At 36.3% G+C, this 18,624-nt stretch overlaps 1 protein-coding gene across 46 annotated transcripts in view; it reads right to left on the bottom strand.

Annotated features, from left to right (window-relative positions):
* The window catches only part of CLASP2 (cytoplasmic linker associated protein 2), a 154,084-nt gene that overhangs the window by 53,245 nt on the left and 82,215 nt on the right, over positions 1-18,624 (bottom strand). For all 46 annotated transcript variants that reach the window (XM_063325448.1, XM_063325432.1, XM_063325433.1 and 43 more), the window contains 9 exons: positions 18,008-18,087; positions 12,573-12,665; positions 11,805-11,950; positions 10,231-10,366; positions 6,998-7,068; positions 5,284-5,343; positions 4,028-4,105; positions 3,279-3,446; positions 571-626 (listed from right to left, as the gene is read on the bottom strand). In XM_063325448.1, the coding sequence (XP_063181518.1) occupies positions 571-626; positions 3,279-3,446; positions 4,028-4,105; positions 5,284-5,343; positions 6,998-7,068; positions 10,231-10,366; positions 11,805-11,950; positions 12,573-12,665; positions 18,008-18,087 (888 nt within the window). The remainder of the gene's footprint in view (positions 1-570; positions 627-3,278; positions 3,447-4,027; positions 4,106-5,283; positions 5,344-6,997; positions 7,069-10,230; positions 10,367-11,804; positions 11,951-12,572; positions 12,666-18,007; positions 18,088-18,624) is intronic.

The raw sequence follows: 18,624 nt of genomic DNA on the forward strand, positions 1-18,624 counted from the left end.
GACTCCCCTGTAACAGTTTCAGTATCCAGAAAACCAGAACTCTCAATTACTTTCCATTTGTAAAAAGTTCAACTATTTACTCCACAAGAATTACAAACACAATACGTGAAAAGAGAGCAAAGATATTAAATTCTGAAAACTCAAGACAAAATTAAACTCTTTGAATTACAAATCTGTGGGTTTGTTTTGTGGTTTTTTTTTATAAAGAGCAGCAGCTACATGGGAATAGATGGAAGGTATGAGTCCTTCATTTCCAATTGCCATAAGCCTACTAGACCACGGAATAATGTTTTGCTTCTTTGAGAGTGACTGTTCCATGACAAAATTCCAAGACAGATGATCAATTAACAGTACCAATACATAGCAATTATGTCTTATACTTGCAACAGCTGAAAATACATAAAATGTGAAGCAAGTATGAAGCAATCTTACCTCCAGGTGTAGTTTGTAGTGACAGGTACTACTATCCAACTTGGAAACAGGTAAGATTTTAAGCTGCACTTTAAACTTTTAATTCCAAGAACATAAAGAACAATTATGGTGCACTGCACCATATAGCAACCACATTACCTCTGCCTGCAAGACTTGCTGGGCTGGCTGCAGACCATTTAGAAGATAGAGGCCGACTGGAGAAAAAAAAAAAAAAAAGACAATAAACCAAATAAGTAAGTCTCATGCATCAGATCCAAAGGTAACAACAGACAGGAAAAAAACCACATGTATCTTCTGTTCTTTTCTCCCCTTCAACTTTCTCAGCATATTTTAGATAAACACATTAAACACAGAATGATAAAGAAAACACAACCTTATCTTTTCTATTTTATAAAATTACATCTTCATCACAAAGCACTCATCCTTTGGTTACCAACAGGCACACTTTGCTAACACAAAGTTCAGACTTGCTCACAGACACATTTAAGGTTGTCAGTACAAGGTTTTAACCACAGGGCTCAACTTCTATATCAGCTGTCAAACAAAAATAGTGGGAGCTACACAAAAAGCTTGATTTATGAAAGAAATTATGTGAAGTGGTGTCTGCAGTAAAAAGGAAAACAGACATATACTTAAGCCTCCTCCAGTCCTATATCTTCCAAGGATAGAGTTACAATTTAAAAAGGAAAATGCTGGAACTTCCAAGCAGCTAGACTGAATTTCCCCTGTTTCAATGTTAGAGGCTCCCACAATTTATAAAAGGAGAAAAATCCCATGTCTTTTCCTCTATGTTTTCTCTCCATTTCCCTCTTACTGCAAATATGAGCAGTTGCTGAAGCAAAGTCTTTCCGGCTATTCAAGTTTAACTGTGAGGCCTTCCTTCTGACTTGCTCAGAAGGGTAAAATAAAATCAGAGGGACCAGGGAAAAGCAAAAGACTAGTAGAAGAAAGCATGATACTTTATTCATTGATTCATATCTAGCCATCTACGTATTTATCTGACTAGAAAGGTTTGTATTTGCCAAAACAGTTGACTATTTCATCAATAGTCAAATTACAGCCCAAGTCTACAGTCTCAGCTTTAGTAAGAATAATCCCCCTCTAATTTTAAACAAAAAAAAAAGTGAGAAAGGAGATGCATATTGTGTATTTATCTGAGTTATTAGCTCAGGTGCTCAATGATAATATAGAGGTCAGCACTGTTACCCAACGCCTCACAGAAGATTGTGTATTTGCAGCTCATTATAAATAATACCTGCTTTTCCAACATTACTAACTAGTGTTTTGGAGGCATTTTGCTGCAAGTAAGTTGAGGAGGCCCAAGCAGAGCTCCTGGGTGCATTCTGACCTTGCAAAAGTTGCTCCAAACAGAAGGCCCAAACAACAGTTAGAATTTCAGCATTTCCACAATCTATTGTGATTGACATTTCATTTGAACAGTTTCATAGAAGTAGGCACAAGTCACCATGTTTCCCTCATTCCACCATCCCCTTTAAAACCATTTTTCATCAGTGATCTGTAAGAGCTGTAAGTTCAGAGGGTCAAAAATGACGGAAGATCAGACTTTTAAGAAAACCATACCCATATTTACACTAAGTTAGTGTATACAGGGAGAACTCAGCATCTGTATTAGAAGCCAGAAATATAATTTGGGGTAACACAGGGAAAACAACATGCATCTTAATGCAAAATTAGTGAAAAATCAATTCAAAATTAATTTCCGATATCATCATCTCTTTTGTTTATCTCTTATTTTACTCCTCCCCTTCCGTAGTGTCATACTTATGTTGCAATACAGGAAGTAACACTCACTTGGGGATTTGAGAGTATTTTAAGATTCTAATTTCTCTATAATTTAGTTTTTAACATTTTATTACTAGTAACTCATTAACAGCACTTTGATTTTCAGACAGGCAATATGGATTAATTTAAACAACAGTAATTCATCTTTAAATAAACACTTGTTTGTGGAAAATGACGTGTCAGCAATAACCCACATTACAAACAATTATTTAAAAAATGTTTTTTATAATTTCAAGTATCATAGCAAAAATAAGATTTCACATAGAAGAGGGAAAGCCTCTGGTATTTAAGGCAGCAGTCAAAAAAGAGAAAAAAAATAACTTCCATCTGAATTGAAATCTTAACAGGTTTAAATACTTTGAGGAAGAATTTAAAGGAAAAAAATCACCACATACTACTATTACTATGTTACATTTCTACTAAAAACACATGATTTCTTTTGCTATTGGTACCTAAGCAAACTTTATAATCTACTCAGCTCAAGACCGTGTATACATTTTAATACACCACTGATTGCAGCACACTCTCATAATAATTAGCATAGCCACAAAATACTGCTAACACATATTCAATACTGTGAAGATGGGGGGTGGGGTGGGGGTGGGGGGTGTGTTAAACCCACGAATCTCCCATCTGAACGAATCTCACTGTCAACGTGTCTTTCTCATACTTCCCAGTGAAAAGGGATAAAGAAGTAGTAACACCATCATTTTCTTTCCTAGACCTACTCATTGCACCCCAGTGCTGCACATCAAGATATGAACCTTGAAGGTATTTTGGTATAACAAAGGCTGCTAAGGTATAAAAATATGAATAAGAACAGCCTGCTAAAATCTAGTTAATAATTGCCCTTATTTGTCACCTTGCTCAAGTAATACTGTCCTATAGCAATACACAGTAAGATTATTTATTAAAAAAACAACCCCTAAAAGTGGCAAAATAAAATTGCAGCTTTTTTGTACACCATAGAAGTCTGGTTCGTTTGCTTTTGAGAAACAGGTTTCCTTTGTTTATAGGCTCAGAAACAGTTAAATGACCCTTACTTGAGGCTTTCCTGTGAGCTGGAGGATGACCTGTCTGACTGAGGGAGAGATGCTATACTGCCAGAATTCTTCAAGTACGTCTGGAGGCTTCTTTGATAGGGCGGCTCAAGAGAATTGTACAGAGTCTCGGCTTCACTAGGAAAGTGATTTCTAAGACCCAGATAAGCCCTGCAAAATAAGAGAATAACCACATGTAATTGCTTTGTATGTTCTTCAAATTGTGGAGTCAGGAAGTGAAGACTACAGAATGAACCAGGGATGGGAGGGAAAGGAACACAGACTAAAAATACGTAATGCATACAATACTGCTCATCAAATCATAAAAGAAACGAGCTACACTGACTGAATTAATCTTTTCAAAATAACTTAGTCTATATCCTCTGAAATTCCGACATTCACTTACCGATTCCATGGGGAAGCAAGAGAAATTCTTTTCTGAACTACTCACTAGTCAAAGTGCTGGGGGAAAAAAGAGAATTCTGCAGCAGTATCAACCTTTATGACTCCTGTTTCAGTAGAATCCTCAAATGCTGCATGACAGTATTAATTGCCTCAACTTTCAGAATGCCTTTTGCAAAAGAAACTAGATATTAATTCAGGACTTCAGAACAGAAACATGAATTTTCAACCTAACTTGTGTCCTCTTCTTCAGCCATAGGTAGCCGCTCACCTCCGATTAGAGCCTTGTACTGCTCATGTTATGTCCAAAACCATACCATTTTTCAGAGGAAAATGTAGCCAAAACTCACTTTCTTGCCTCCACTCTTGCTTCTGCATCAGCATCATGAATGCCCTTCTTGATTGTTTCAACCAAGACAGCTGCATGCCTAGAAGACAGAAATTCTTCATGCTATTTTGCTACTCCAAATCCTATTTTAAGCAGTAAAGTTTTACATTTCAATTAACATTTCTCCAAGTAAAAAGCCACTGAGATAGTATCTCTTTCTAAGATATGAAGTAAACAAATGCTTATCACACTGATGACATAACTGCACCTTCTGTAAAGGTTTAGGTAAGCTTCCTCCCTCAATCTAAAAGAATGATAATCTACTTTTCAGACATACATCCACCTGTCACACTTAAAAAGTTATTTTAAAATACCTTTTTTAAGACACCTACTTTCCTGAAATGGAAAAAACTATTTCCCCCACTATATTAATATTAAGAAAAAGGAGAAAGTTAAGATTAGCAAGTTTGTTTTCCTGCAAATTCACCTCTGAAAGCTGTTGGTGTACGAGTTCTAAACCTCAACACATGCTCAAAGAAAGCAAAGTGCCCATCAGCACAACGAAAAATTTTGATTATTTTAATTCAAGACATGTTTGGGGCTTTATTTTTTTTTTTTTGGTGGGGGGGGGGAGGAATCTCTTGTTCATTTTTAAATATGCACATACACACTCTGACATAAATCAAGTGATCTCCCCATTGCTCCCTTTCTTAGGGGCACCTTGAGGGGTTGAAAGATGACTACAGAGTTGGATGAGCTCTTCAGAGCCTTCTCTGGAGGCCCTGTAGTCCCTTTGCTCAAGGTATACATTCTGCAGAGCTGACGTATATTTTCCTATCTACCTGGAGAAGCTACAGTGTGCTCTTAACCATTACCAGAAAAAGTCCTCCAGCCTAATCCCATCTGCCCTCTTTTATAGCAAACATACACATTTCCTCCTTTCAGGAGAAAAGACAGATGCTTACCTGAGCATCTTTGCTGCACAGGATACATGATATAAGTGAAACTCTGAGAAAGTACAGGATGTATTGCTCGCATGTGGTATAGAAGAGGAAGGTAAGGAGAGGAGGCAATATGAAGTCAAGGCTGGAGCGTACACCTCTCCTTCTCCCTGGCACTTGAATGGGCCACATGACCTGCTGTGCTAGAACCGTGGTCTATGCTAGAAAGCTTGGCCAACACCAAACGACATGATCCAATTAAAGGATTCAGTGAAAAGATTTCTGTCTTAAAATTCATTAGCAGTTTATTCTTGGGAAAAAGTATACTGGCCCATACCTTTCCAACGAATGTGTCTGCCACTCTTGTAACAACAGGTCTAAAAATTCAAAGGAGCGCCTACAAAGACAGAACAAAACATTTTAATTAATACTCATTTCTCTAATGTGCTTGTGGAATAAATAGTAACTTTATTCTTTCCCCCTGAGGGAAACATACACATAAAATAAAAGTACATTTATCTGTCAAACAAGGGCATTGGTCGCCTTATTGCAGAGTTAAAATATTCAGTACAGAAAGCAAACACACAAGCTAACTAATCCTAACTTCAAAAAACCAGATGTGGTTCAATTAACCATCAGCCATGTTATTACACATATGCTATGTTAGTTTCATTAGCCCCAAAATAACAGACAAAAATCAAAGTTTAAAAATTGTGCAAACTATTAAAAAAAAAATCAATACTTTAAAAATTCAGCTATGGAGTCACAACATGTTTTGATGGCAGTGTATTTCTGTCCCAAACACTATCCTTTCACCTGTCATTACTGAGTATGTAGCATAAAGGAAAACATGAGACCATTATTACAAGGCTCTGCATACAGAAAGCACTCCTGAAGATTTGCTGGCACTATACAAACTAAGTTATGTAACCTTATTCATTATTAATTCAGAATTCTTGACAATTTAGCTGACAGCCATTAGCAAAAGGCATACTTTAAAATATGTCTGAAGCTAGATCCTGGTGAACAAAAATCAAAGCAACACGGATTGGGAAGGTGCAGATAAAGAACACTCTTCAAAAAAAGGTAGTGGACTCTGCTGTCTGAAATTATTACTTTTTCTGGTTATGTTGCATCTTTGACCTGTTCTGGAGGGCCAGATTTCATTATTATTGTGCCCAAATCCTTTGGACACATACGTGACATGGCAAGAAACCCTGAAAGGCTTTTCACTGTTATAACCGATCTAGTTTACCTTTGTTTTTCCAAAGGAATGAAGTCACTATGGAAACAGTATGATTTTGGACACCTTCATTTATGCTCAGTGGATTGTGAGCTGCAGTACCAAAGCCACCTACAGTCTAATGTTCCTCAGCAAAGCTGTGGTAAGTGGAGGCACTGAAGCCCTGTGAATTGTTTTGCAGTCAAACCAGAAGTTATGACAGGTCAGTATAATCTGGGTTCAGATAATAATTGCTTTGGATGCAAAAACAGCTTGGATTCAGACCAAATAGTTTAGATGCTCAAGCTATTTCTTGCATACACATAGCTATACCACCTTCAGGGCCAGCACGAGTCCAGAAACAGCATCAACTCTTTACCGAGATTCTGTGCAGAAAATGACACTGTCAGAAACCAACTAATTTTGTCAAGAGCAAATCCAAGCGTTCAAGTATCACGTTCTTGGAAAAAGCAACATGCTGAAGATGCACCTCAGCTGTTAAACTTGACAACACATTGATCCACCATGTCCCATCTAAGTTAGCAACCACTGTCTCAACTCCACAGTCCCCAGCATGGTCAGTTTATTATTTTGGGCACAGTATCAGACAACCAAGCTCCATGCATTCGAATGGTGCTGCACAAAAGTTACGAAGTTCTCCTGGCATCGGGAGATGCTGAAATTCATTTTTGTGATTTACTGGGTAACACAGTTTTGAGTATTCAGAAGATAATGGCCATGAATCTTCAAACCTGTTTATTTTCAACATACAATCACCGTATTTAAAAAAGCAACAGTTTTAATCATTTGCTATTTATAACATACTCACCTTCTAACTGCAACTGATTTTGAGGTACAGTTGCTTGTTATTAAAGGTATGAGTCGTGGCACATGGGTATGCTGAAGAGAAAAAAAATAAAGCCAAAGCAGTTAATGACAAAAGCATTCCTGAATTTGTACTGTACTAATTAAGTCAAACAGAATTATCAACGTATTAAAAATTGCAATAATTTAAAATGTTTACTGAAACTAAATGCAGAATACTATTAAATAAGAGACTGCTGCTAGGCAGTCAATTGATTAAGCCTAATTTTTTCCCAAAACGTCAAGCAAAAAAGCACTTCCAGTGCCATCAACAATCACATCATGATATGCCACATTTAGCTGTCAGAAGTCATATATGAAGGCTCAAATGTGTCTCATCAAAGGAGTTGTAAGCTGATGTTATTTTAGAAAAAAAAAAAGCAATAGACACAGCAGTTTTAAAAACTGGAGTTACGGAGAAAAAAGCACATCAATATTAAACTATGGGCATTCTTTTAGGGATCAATCAATACAATTAGTGCTACAAAGACCAAATTTCTTTTAATGCAAAATATGTCAATAAGATAATAAAGGCATGACATGTAATATAGGCAAATACATAGAAATACCTCACAAGCTCATGGGAAAAGAAAACCCTGGAACTACCACTTAAAGTGGATAAGATAAACTACATTAAATCCAAATGCAATACCTTAATACAGAATGAAAGCAGCCTTACTTCAGCTTATCTTAACTGACTGTAGACACACAAAGTATTAACATTTTAATTCCAAGTAGGAGTAACATGGTTCAACAAATCCATTTTCAGTTCATTTCTTTATTCCTTTCTTGATTGAACACATAACTTCTAAACAGTCCCAAATACAGCATGAAACTGTAGCCTCCTAAAAACTGTTTAAGAAATACAGTACCAAACAATTCTTAGCGTCTCACGTATCATACTTCCTCCTTAGGTTATTGTTGCAGGATATAAACACACAAATCGCCAAAAAAGGAGAGAGATAATTATCAGCTCTCAAGAGGGGTCAGCGGCCAGCTTCAGAATTAGGAGGGAATTAATCCAAAAATCTGGAAGAGCCTTAACAGTTGCATTTGTTCGTACTGGTATACTTTTAAACAGGGTTCAGGGATTTTGTTTGTGTTTTGCATAGTTTTCAAATTGAAAAGTGCCACATGACTGCCAGAAAGGGAACAATAAGCAGTATCAGGGGAAAGAATAAAATGCTTTTACAGATGGAGAAGCCTGTATGTTCCAAGTCTTTGGAGCTATTGAGATTGTAATTTCTAGAAAGTGTTTTGCAAAGGCATCAAAGCCTCAGGCTTGCTTTCATTCAGCTTTAAGACTGCACATTTCATCTGTTACCCCTTTGAAGCTGTAACGATACGTGCTTCCTCCCAACCCACCTTGCAGCTCAATTGCCCAACCTTAATCCCACCACCATGCCATCTCATCACAACAGCACCACCACCACCCCCACTTTTCTTTTTAATTGGTTTCCTGATTTATTAAGAGTCAAGAAAGATAAATCAGACTACAGTACAAGAACTATCTGGAGAAGAAATATGAAATCCAATAAAGGCACAGAGATGAGAAGGAGCTCTTCAAGATCACTGGTGTAATACAACCTCCCTCTTTTTACGTAGACTTAGTCTCACAGCAATTAGATACTAAAAGACCAGGATCTGAACTGGCTGACAGAGGATTCTGGTAGGAGTTTTTGAGCAACATCCTGACTCCGAAAGCTGTTAATGGCTTGGGCTCTAAATATTTAACTGACCACACACTCCCTGACCAATTCGCATTTAGTACAAAGGATAGAAGTCCAAAGGAATGTGGGGCTGCAGTGTGTTTGATATTTCTTTCTTTCTTTTTCAACCAAAACCTGAATTTTCTGTCCGAACACCATGCATAAGCCATTTATTAGTTGGGTTTTCAAACACTATGGATAGGATTTTCTCGCTTCTACATCTCCAATCTACTATGTTAAATTACAGCTAATAACAACAGAAGTTTAAACAAAATCAGGGCACCTATAGTCGATGTGTAGGCTTGTCTCCAACTGAACTGCACGAATAAAGCCAATTTAATATAATCAGTTACATTTCATGCTGCTTTTCTGGTGCTTGATTTGTCTGTTGTAAACAGCAAGGCGGGGTTAGTTTCTTACATGCCTGAGCTCATCTAATACTACTGCAAATGGTATTCTTCTCTTACAACTTTAGTCATCCCTGTGTAAGGTGTATTCCTTCCTCCACTCTGAAGTCTGTGCCATTGGCCATCTCACAGTACATTGTTAAGAGTCTGGGGAAAAAATGCCAATGGATCTTAGCCCAAGTGCTGATGCAAAAGTAATGCAGAAGCCTCAGAGCACATTCTCAGAGGCACGGGCAGACACAGTAAGTACAGATTCCAAAACATACCGAGGACGGCAATAAAAGGTGTGAGTGATTAAACCACGTAGGTTGCCAACAACTTACAAAATTAAAACCACAGATGAGATCATAGTGAATAGCAGTAAGTGCCTAGCATTAAGAACACTGCAGCTTTTAACGTAGAAACTACAGGCAACCTCCCACTTTTATTTGAATCACAAAAAAATCAGTACAAGTCCCAAAAATCTAGCTAAATATCTTGTTTTAGACACCAGCCAGTAGCAGATGCTTAAGGAACAGAATATAAAAAACAGCTAGTATACAGTATTCCCCTCTTCCATATGCTATAGCTTTACGGACTCATCTTAGAAAGTTCTTAAACCCGAGGATTAAGATCTCCATTGGGCTTTTCTTCCAATAACTTATGCTTTCTGAACTGATCCACACGTGTCCGGCTTTTTCAACATTTTGTCATTAACTCTGTGGTTCCAATTTTTTTTTTTAATAAGTATTCTTTTTTTTTTTTTAAATAAGAATTCTGTCTTCTTAACTACTAGCTTAACTTCCTCTTTTCCAAAAAGGCAATTAAAAGCAGCTACCCTCTGGAATCCACTTGCCTTTTTACAATTAAAACATTACCAAAGAAATAATGAAAACAGATTTGCTTTTCATACCTATTCCTCCATCTTCACTATGTTAATGCTGCCAATTGGTTTCAATGATAAATAATATTCGTCCATCTGTGAGAAAAAATACTTCTCCATTATAGAATGATTTATACTCCTATATTGCAGAATTGTTATTATCTCTGCTAAGAGCCACTACCTAAATATTCCTAGCAAGCAAAATAAGAGAAACACCTACCCGAATAATGAATCTAATGGCTGCACACCCAGAAGTTGCCATCACTTTGGCGCTGTTGGGAACCAGATTAAAAAGAGTAGGCACAATAGCTTCAGCGCCATGATCAAACTTGTTTCCCAGAACAGTTGAAAGATGGCTATTTAGGAGAAAGAAATAAAACTTGTTAACAAAAATTAATTTCTTAGTCTTGAAATAACAAAGTTTACTGTGCATTTTAAAGATTCATCTTTCCAAACAACAGAACTTCTTAATTTCATTATCTCCTTGCCTCATTAGAAATGCAGGATGTGTGGGAAATCTTTTGTTTCTTAGCAGACACATTAAAAGGCTGAACATTTAATAAATTTTGTAATGAAAAACAAATACCATAATTTAAATGGCTAAAATTCTCATGTCCACATAAAATACTGTAGTATTTCTGCTTTTTAACACACTTTGAGAGTATGTAAATCTAAAATCTTATGGAAATTATTGTTTGGTATTTTTTTCATTTTCAATGCAGGCAAAACTACTGAATTTATAATTAGCCAACCATAAAATTTTACTCCCTTGTTTATTAGAAGTTATGGTTTCAATGTTAACAAATATACAAACACATACAACATGACAGTAATTTAACTGTCCAGTGGTGACAGCAAATGCTTCTTCCAGCAGAGAGACTAAATAAAAATAATTTGCTCTCAGCTGCAAATGACATATTAAATATATCTAAGTTTCAGGGATCAAGAAAAATTCCAGGCTTTTAGGCCTGGATGAAGACATTTACACAGTACTTTTACACTACTTCTAACTTCATGTTAGGAAAGGTTAGCATTATTTTCTCAAAGCCTCAATGTCCCTGGCAAAGACAGTTGTATGCTCCAACAGGTCCCCATGGTCTGTTTAATCAGTAGACCAGAATAGCAAGGGTGAACTCTGGGGCATATCTGTTCCAGATGGCCACTGAAAATCAACAGTTACATTAATGCCTCTCCAGAGGAAAAAAAAACCACGGAAAACATGAAAGTGGTCAAGTCTGCTGTGGTGTAAAAATTAAGGTTTCCGCCCTCCACGCTGTTGAATTTAACGAGAGTCCCCAGGACGGTAACGGGGAAGATCTTATTTCTCTTTAGCCACGGCTTCTAAAATTATCATGGACGTGAAAGATATTACTCCACCCAAATGTACAATGTTCAAGCCACTACAGGGCAGCTCACTTTGTTATTGCATGTGGTCACAGTAAAGTCCTGTGCCAGTGACCCAAGCATACGTGCTCCTAAAATTAGACCCTCAATATTATAGTAGTACTTACAGCAGTTTGTATTAACTTGCACTAAGCACTCAGTGTAATGATGGTAACTTGTTCTTCACATACAATCTGTTACACGATTATCAACTATGTGTATCGCCTAAAAGAACAGATTCCTTTAAATGTTTCTTTTTCTCTATGCCTTCAGATGCTGACTTGACTCTTTCAGTCATAGTGTACAGCAGCCCAACAAGATAATCTTTCCTGCAACACTGATAAAGCATCTTTAAGTCAAATTCATACTAAAATCTAGCAACGTACACAAACGCACTTAAGCTATACTTACGCTACAGTAATGCACGCTTCTCTAACCACCTGGGATCTGAGATCCTTGGCCGACAGCTTGAAAGCACCATCCAACAACCGTAAATGCTGGAAAAATCCATCATACTGTGCAGCTCCAGCAACAAGCAATGATCGAACTTTCTTCAGCTAAAAAATTTAAGGCATTTAGTTTAGGACACTAACAATATGCACTTCAAAATAAAAAAGCAACATCTTAATGGCAAAAATGTACATAGGTATGTCTTTAAAGCAAAGAATAATTTTGAAGTATATGGCAGTAATTTAAAAAACTGTAAAAAAATGCTGTTACTTAAATTCTAGAGCTAAAAAGTCTCAGACCTCAATCTACAAATATATAATTCTGTTCACATACCTGTTTCCAAACACTAAGATGCCATAAACGTGATAAAAAATACAAATGCTACACACACACAAACATTTTAATCCTGCAAGTGAAACTTATCATAGCTACACATACAAGTACTAACGCAAACAGTTTACCTGCAGAATATGTAATTTTGTGTAAATGCCAACTGAAACACACATGATGGCTTTTAGAAAAGCTTCCACTTAAGTGTCAGCAAAAATGTACTTTGGCCTTTTAAAAATACTTGCTCAAAGTTCTTTGGTATACAGAAATTGAAGGTTTAAAAATTAAAATGAAAATTTCTTTGATTATCTGGAGTGTAATTACGTTACGAAAAAACATTAGCTGCCTGTGCTTTATGAAATACACCCACCCAAACCTGAAACCAGATAAAAAGTTTACCGCATTAGTTCGTTGATCCCAATCATGTTTGTCATCTGAGAGAATTTCCCTGATTTTGTTCAACGTTTCTTCAAGTTCTCGACTAGAATAGATCTGAAATATTAAAAAAAAAATAATCAAAAAATTTGTATTAATATCCCATGTAACTCAGTTAAGGAAAATGGCTTGAGAAGACTGAAAATACAATTCTAATTCTGGAACTCTTGCCCCAGACGTTCCAGACAGCTGTATAAGAGGTACAAATGGGAATTTTAAGGCAAATCTTTGAGGTTATCTCCGCTTAGCAAATATTCATCAAAAGAAAAGCTGAAGAATCAACACTTTCCTCAAGATTTCACCCTTCACTTTTACGATGAGCTAATCACATCCAAAATTTCACTAACTTTAATTCCATTTAAAAAATATTTAATTCAATACAAGCAGAGGTTTTAGATAATCTGCTGCAATATTACTGCAATTCAATTTCATTTTCATACTCACTATTATAATGAAACTCAACCAACACATTTTAACCTGATGCAACTCTTTTGGGGCAGGAACCCTCTTCCACATTACAAGAATGCATGGCTCTGTGAGGACCTAACTGGGCTGCTGGTCAACACTAAAATAAAAGTTTGTCTGAAAAAAATAAATTAAAAGCTTCAATAGGTTCTATATGTATTACTACTCCAAGCCTATCATTTATTAACTTACACAGTCAGTAAACAAATGTAAGAAGCATCCTCCAGTTGGAGTTCTTTTCTTGATAGACAGTAACTCCATCAAAATTGAAGCCTGAACAACCTAACCACTCAAGCAGTCACTATTTGGTAATACATGAATTAATGTATTTATTGCTAATGCAGAAAAAAAGCCAAACTCGTCATGAGGATATATTACTAACCTCAGAAATAAACTGACTTCCCTTCTATTCTCATGGACATAACCCACAGGATGCTCTTTTCTGCTTTCACTGCATTGAATACGCAAAATTTAAAGGTTTTTTTCCCCCCAAATTGGAAACAAGTTGAAGAGGATACTAACTAGAAACCAGAAACTTGATCTGGCCGGAGTTTTTTGAAAAATGTATTTTAAGCTAACCATTTCCAATTTTCTGGATCGAAAGTTGTTTACATAAACATATCGGGCAAAACTCAGTTGCCCATACACAGGCATCTGGTGCCATCTGAGACATATCCAAGACATCCACGTGGGACTGGCAGATAGAATTCAGGACTTGCAGAAAACTCACACCCTTCTAGAGTGAAAGCTGGAGGCCAGCATGTAGCACCTCATGTAGCACCTAAATAGTAGTGCCTGATTCTCCCTCGTTATTAAAGTCCAAGACATAATTTTTGCATATGCAGGAGCACAGAGCATGTAGAGAAAACAAAGACCAAGGGTTAAGACACCTTGCTTTGCATGAATTGCTGAAGAGCTGACACTGGTCTCTTGAACACACTATTCTGCCTGTATATATGCGTCTTGTCTTTCATTGTAAAAAGATTTAGGAACGTCTTTCTACAGTTCTACATTTAAGCTGAACGTGTATTTTCTACAAAATATTTTTCCTGGGCAACTTGAAATTACTACAAGAGTTATTCCAAATAACAGTCTAGTTTTCCAATTTCTTGAACGTATCAAGTGAATTTAACTTACAGTAGATATGGGACCTCAACTCTATTAACATTACTTTTGTTCCAATGCTCTAACAGGACATGGTTATGGAGGCCTCTATATTTCAGGCTGGAATATTGAGGAGATGGAACCCATCCATGGTCTAACACACTTGCATATCTGGTTTGTAGGATAAACAGGGTAGGAATCACTTCAGTAACAGAGGAATTAGTACACCCAGGCCAGCCTCACTACCACATGGAAAACAATTTCTGAATAATGCTTTACCAACAAAATTGAAATTTTTATTACCACACAGCTGTGTAAGCTTTTCCAGGGTACATCGTGGAAGCAGATTTGCAGTTCTATACAGGGGACATGACTGCATCCATAAAAACCAGAAAGCTATTCCTCATGATTATTGTTTTCTTCTTCATTAGAAGTCAATAAGCATCTGGTGCATAACTTATTTAAAAAGAACAAATAATTTAATGAAGACAGTGAGTCCAAGCGTAACAGACTTTCTATTCCACTGCCCACAAAATTGAACATGAGTCTTGTAGCACCATTTGATATACTTGTGTATGCTGGTAGCGTATAATACTTGTTACACAACATTAATTTACTCTAACACTAATTCCATAGGTATCAAACTATTAAGAATAAATATTACCTGTGTCTAAGTAAGCAATTCTATCAAATTAAATTTCCATTACCACAGAAAATTCTTATTTCCCTTTTAAAAGAAGTGGAAAGGAGTAGTCACTGGTTAACTAAAGATGCAATTTCATGTTATGGTGACCCTAATGCCATCAGAATTTGTGACACGATTCATCGTCTTCAGGCTCCCCCTTTACCATCACCCATCTTGCCCTGTCTCCTTCCCGATTCAGAGTTTTAACATACAAAAAGATAACCCTACAGGACAAATGGCAAAATTTTCTCTGCCAACTCAGTAGCCTATGCCAACTTGTCACAAAGAAGTCAACTGCAACAGTAAGAGATGCCGGATCGTGCCTTTTGGTGGCAGCTAACAGATCTGTTCAGTGAACATTCAAAACTTAGTCCGAGGTTCTGGTCAAGGTACCAATACCTTTTGTAGGCTATATCATTGAGTAGATCCTGAAAAATAGGACATTTTTTGTTGTCAGCCTATGTGTTATCAGAGACCACATGCTGTAGGTACTGCCACAGGATTAAAACGTGCCAGACAATAGATAAACAGAGAAGCAACAGGTACCATGGGTTTATGTCCGCCCTACTTGCATGTCTAGGCAATGAATTTAATTTTTTCTTTAATTACCTGGCACAAACAGAATTCGATCTATGCAATTTCTGCTATTCAAATTGGCATTGTAATGAGGAACTCAATAAATGGCATAATTTTATCTTGTCTTGAAATTAAAACTGTGATTCCACTGAAAAATCCCAAATTGTCAAGGTTGTCCATACCTACATTGTTTTCAGAGGAATAAAAGGTAATATTTTAATAATTTCTTTTCTTCCTGCCCTTGATTAATTATGCTTTTAGAAGGTAAAGATGAAATTATGTGTTCGGTCAATGATGTAATACATTTTTTTGTACATAAATTCCCACATCAAACTTTTACAAAAGCAACTAAATTGGTTTTGAAACAAGTTTTAGCTATTAAATGGGAGTCACCCCTAATAACATCAACAGAGAATTTTCTTCAATTTAAGCAAAGGCAAATAAACAGAGCTGTAAAAACATTACGGTTGTAATCTTAAATACGAAGGCACAATCCTCTCACCACAGTACTTCTCTTTTTGGCACATATGCATCAGACTACATATCAAAATCACCCATCTTCTTTACAAACTGCTGTTATCCATTAGAGGGCAAGACACACACGCATCATTAAAGGTAAGTGCAATAGCAAAGACTGAAAAATTCAAAGCTCAAACGCAAATAAGAGTAATAACTATACAGATGGAAACTATTTCCGATATGGACATTACAAACTAAGTATGAGTAAACAATATGATATTCCTTAAAAATTTACGATGAGCAGTTATTGGAACAGCTTACTAGAAAGGCAGATCCACCACTGGAGGCTTTTGAGCTAAACATACACACACCGTAAGTAACCTCAATTTACTTGATTAATCCAGATGCACTTAATCTTTATTCAGAATTGGATCCATTCTTCCATAATATAGTTCCCTTACTTGCTTTCAACGAAGCCACTACTGAAACCCACAAATGTAATGAAAACAGAAAGACAGAGGAATGGGCCCAATAATGTACTAACAACTCCCTCTCCCCATTCTGTCTAATAAGCTGCTTTTGCTTTTAGAGTAACTTGGCAAATTACAGGTCATAAACATTCATTCTTCACAGCATCCAGTATAGGAACTTCTTTCTTAGTAATTAACATGGTCTCAGAACATGGGATCTGCCTTTTTTTGGAAAGATCAGAGATTGTCCACAACCAGAAGCATCAAGTTGGACAGCAGGGAGTCATTATTCCTATGGATACTAAAAAAACAAAACAAAACAAAACTTGGAGGGGGGATGCTGGTCAGCAGGTCTTTCTTAATTCTCATCCATGAAACAGGTTATTTTGGGGTCAGTTCCACGTCTCAAGTTATTTTGGGATCAGTTACATGTCTCTCCCCTGCCTCCCTCCACCTCTTGCAGTTCCTCGGTCATCGAGCAGTCAGAGAGAAAAATCACATGTGCTTGTCAACGACATACAGTTACCCCACTTTTTTTCTTGCAATGTTATTAACCAACTTGAGCGATTAGAGAACTCTGCTTGGGACTGCAAATACTAAGGCACTGAACTACAAGCAGCACATTATCTGTGCTAGGGAATATGGCTCTGTTCAACATAACTGGGATAAATAATATGAAGAGCGTCATGTTTTTGCCCTCCAAAGAATTCTTAACACAGTTTGGAGAGGTGAAGAACCATAAAGCTCTTACAGTGTAAGACAAAGATTTCCTTGATGTGACAGGGATAATGGAGATAAGAATGTGCCTTCATAAAGGCAGACAGCATTTCTGCCTACAGAAGGAGATGTAACAAATAACTAAACTATCGTCCCGGGAAATAAAAACAGAACGAAAGTATGTATCAAGAAAAGGGAGTTACACAAAATCCTTCTGGTGTTTAGGAACTATGGCTTTTTGAGTTCTTGGTTGCCTTCCACACCTCAGCTGCTCAAGAAAAACTTATTCAAAATAGGTGTAGGAAAATACAAGCATGACTTAACTGTGTGAAGGTACCAAATATGTGCAATTCCCACATTTAAAGAATAGAAATTAAAATCTGACCTTTCAACTAAGAACTCAGAATCCAACAGGTTTATTAGTATTCAAATAAAGAACTAGATTTCTTTTTTTGAAGTATTGCTAGAGATGAGGACATGTATGCCAGACATACATCATTACAAAATATTTTAAAATACAGTTATTGCTTTTAAAATTATTTGCCTACAGGCAAATTTCTATTACTTGATTACCCCTTTAAATTGCACTCCTAAATTTTCCAAGCCTTACAGAAATCTTTTTCTTACTAAAATTAAAACATACAATTATTTTTACTAGCTCCCTGGAAAAGATTAAGAAAAGCAATACGGGATTTTAGCTGAAAAACAATGTGATAATAATTAGTACGACAGTAAATTAAAGGTGGGGTTTTTTGGTAACTAACTGGAAAAAGCAAAGAACTTTCCATGGAGACTGTAAATTCAGGAAGAAGGCAAAGCAATGACGCTTACATAGAAGACTCTAAAATTACAGAAGTTTTAGAAGTAGGCTAACACATTTTGCATATTTCTGAAAATAAACATGAATATACACAGTATCTTACCTGTACAGTAGGAACATCTGTAAATGCCTTAATAAAATCATCCTCATCCACAGCTCCAGCCCCTCCTTCTTTAGTGGAACCTAAATAAATGTAAAATACTGTTAAACAGTATGTCATGTACATCAAGGTTTTCAAACTCACATAAACATCTTTCACAATACCTATTTTCAAGCATTTAATATAAATTCCAAAACCCCTGATCATTCATAATGTGTAAAACTGCAACACTTTGAACTTCTGATTTCACCATGAATACAAAAGTTAATTATTTTTTTTCAAAAATGAACAATACTGAGCAGTTTCCAATTTGATAAAATTAATGGTTTCATTTACTATTTTTGTGTTTAATTGGAAACACGTTTAGTATAACAATCCTCTAGCAGCTGTTTGCATAGAATTCTGAAACCTGCATCCTGATAATACAAGCGTTCCCAAATAAAACAGAATTTCAAATTATTTACACCAAAGCAAGAGTTATCTGTCATTAAATGGAATTCCTCAGGATGAATTTTCACCTTAAAATACGTGCCACAAGCAATCAGGCCTGGAACTTTGGGGATTTTTTAAAAAAAAAAAAAATACAAAACAAAACATTGCTTAGTAGTCCTACATGATTC

This window comes from Chroicocephalus ridibundus, chromosome 2, assembly GCF_963924245.1.
Source record: "Chroicocephalus ridibundus chromosome 2, bChrRid1.1, whole genome shotgun sequence".
Lineage (NCBI taxonomy): Eukaryota > Metazoa > Chordata > Aves > Charadriiformes > Laridae > Chroicocephalus > Chroicocephalus ridibundus.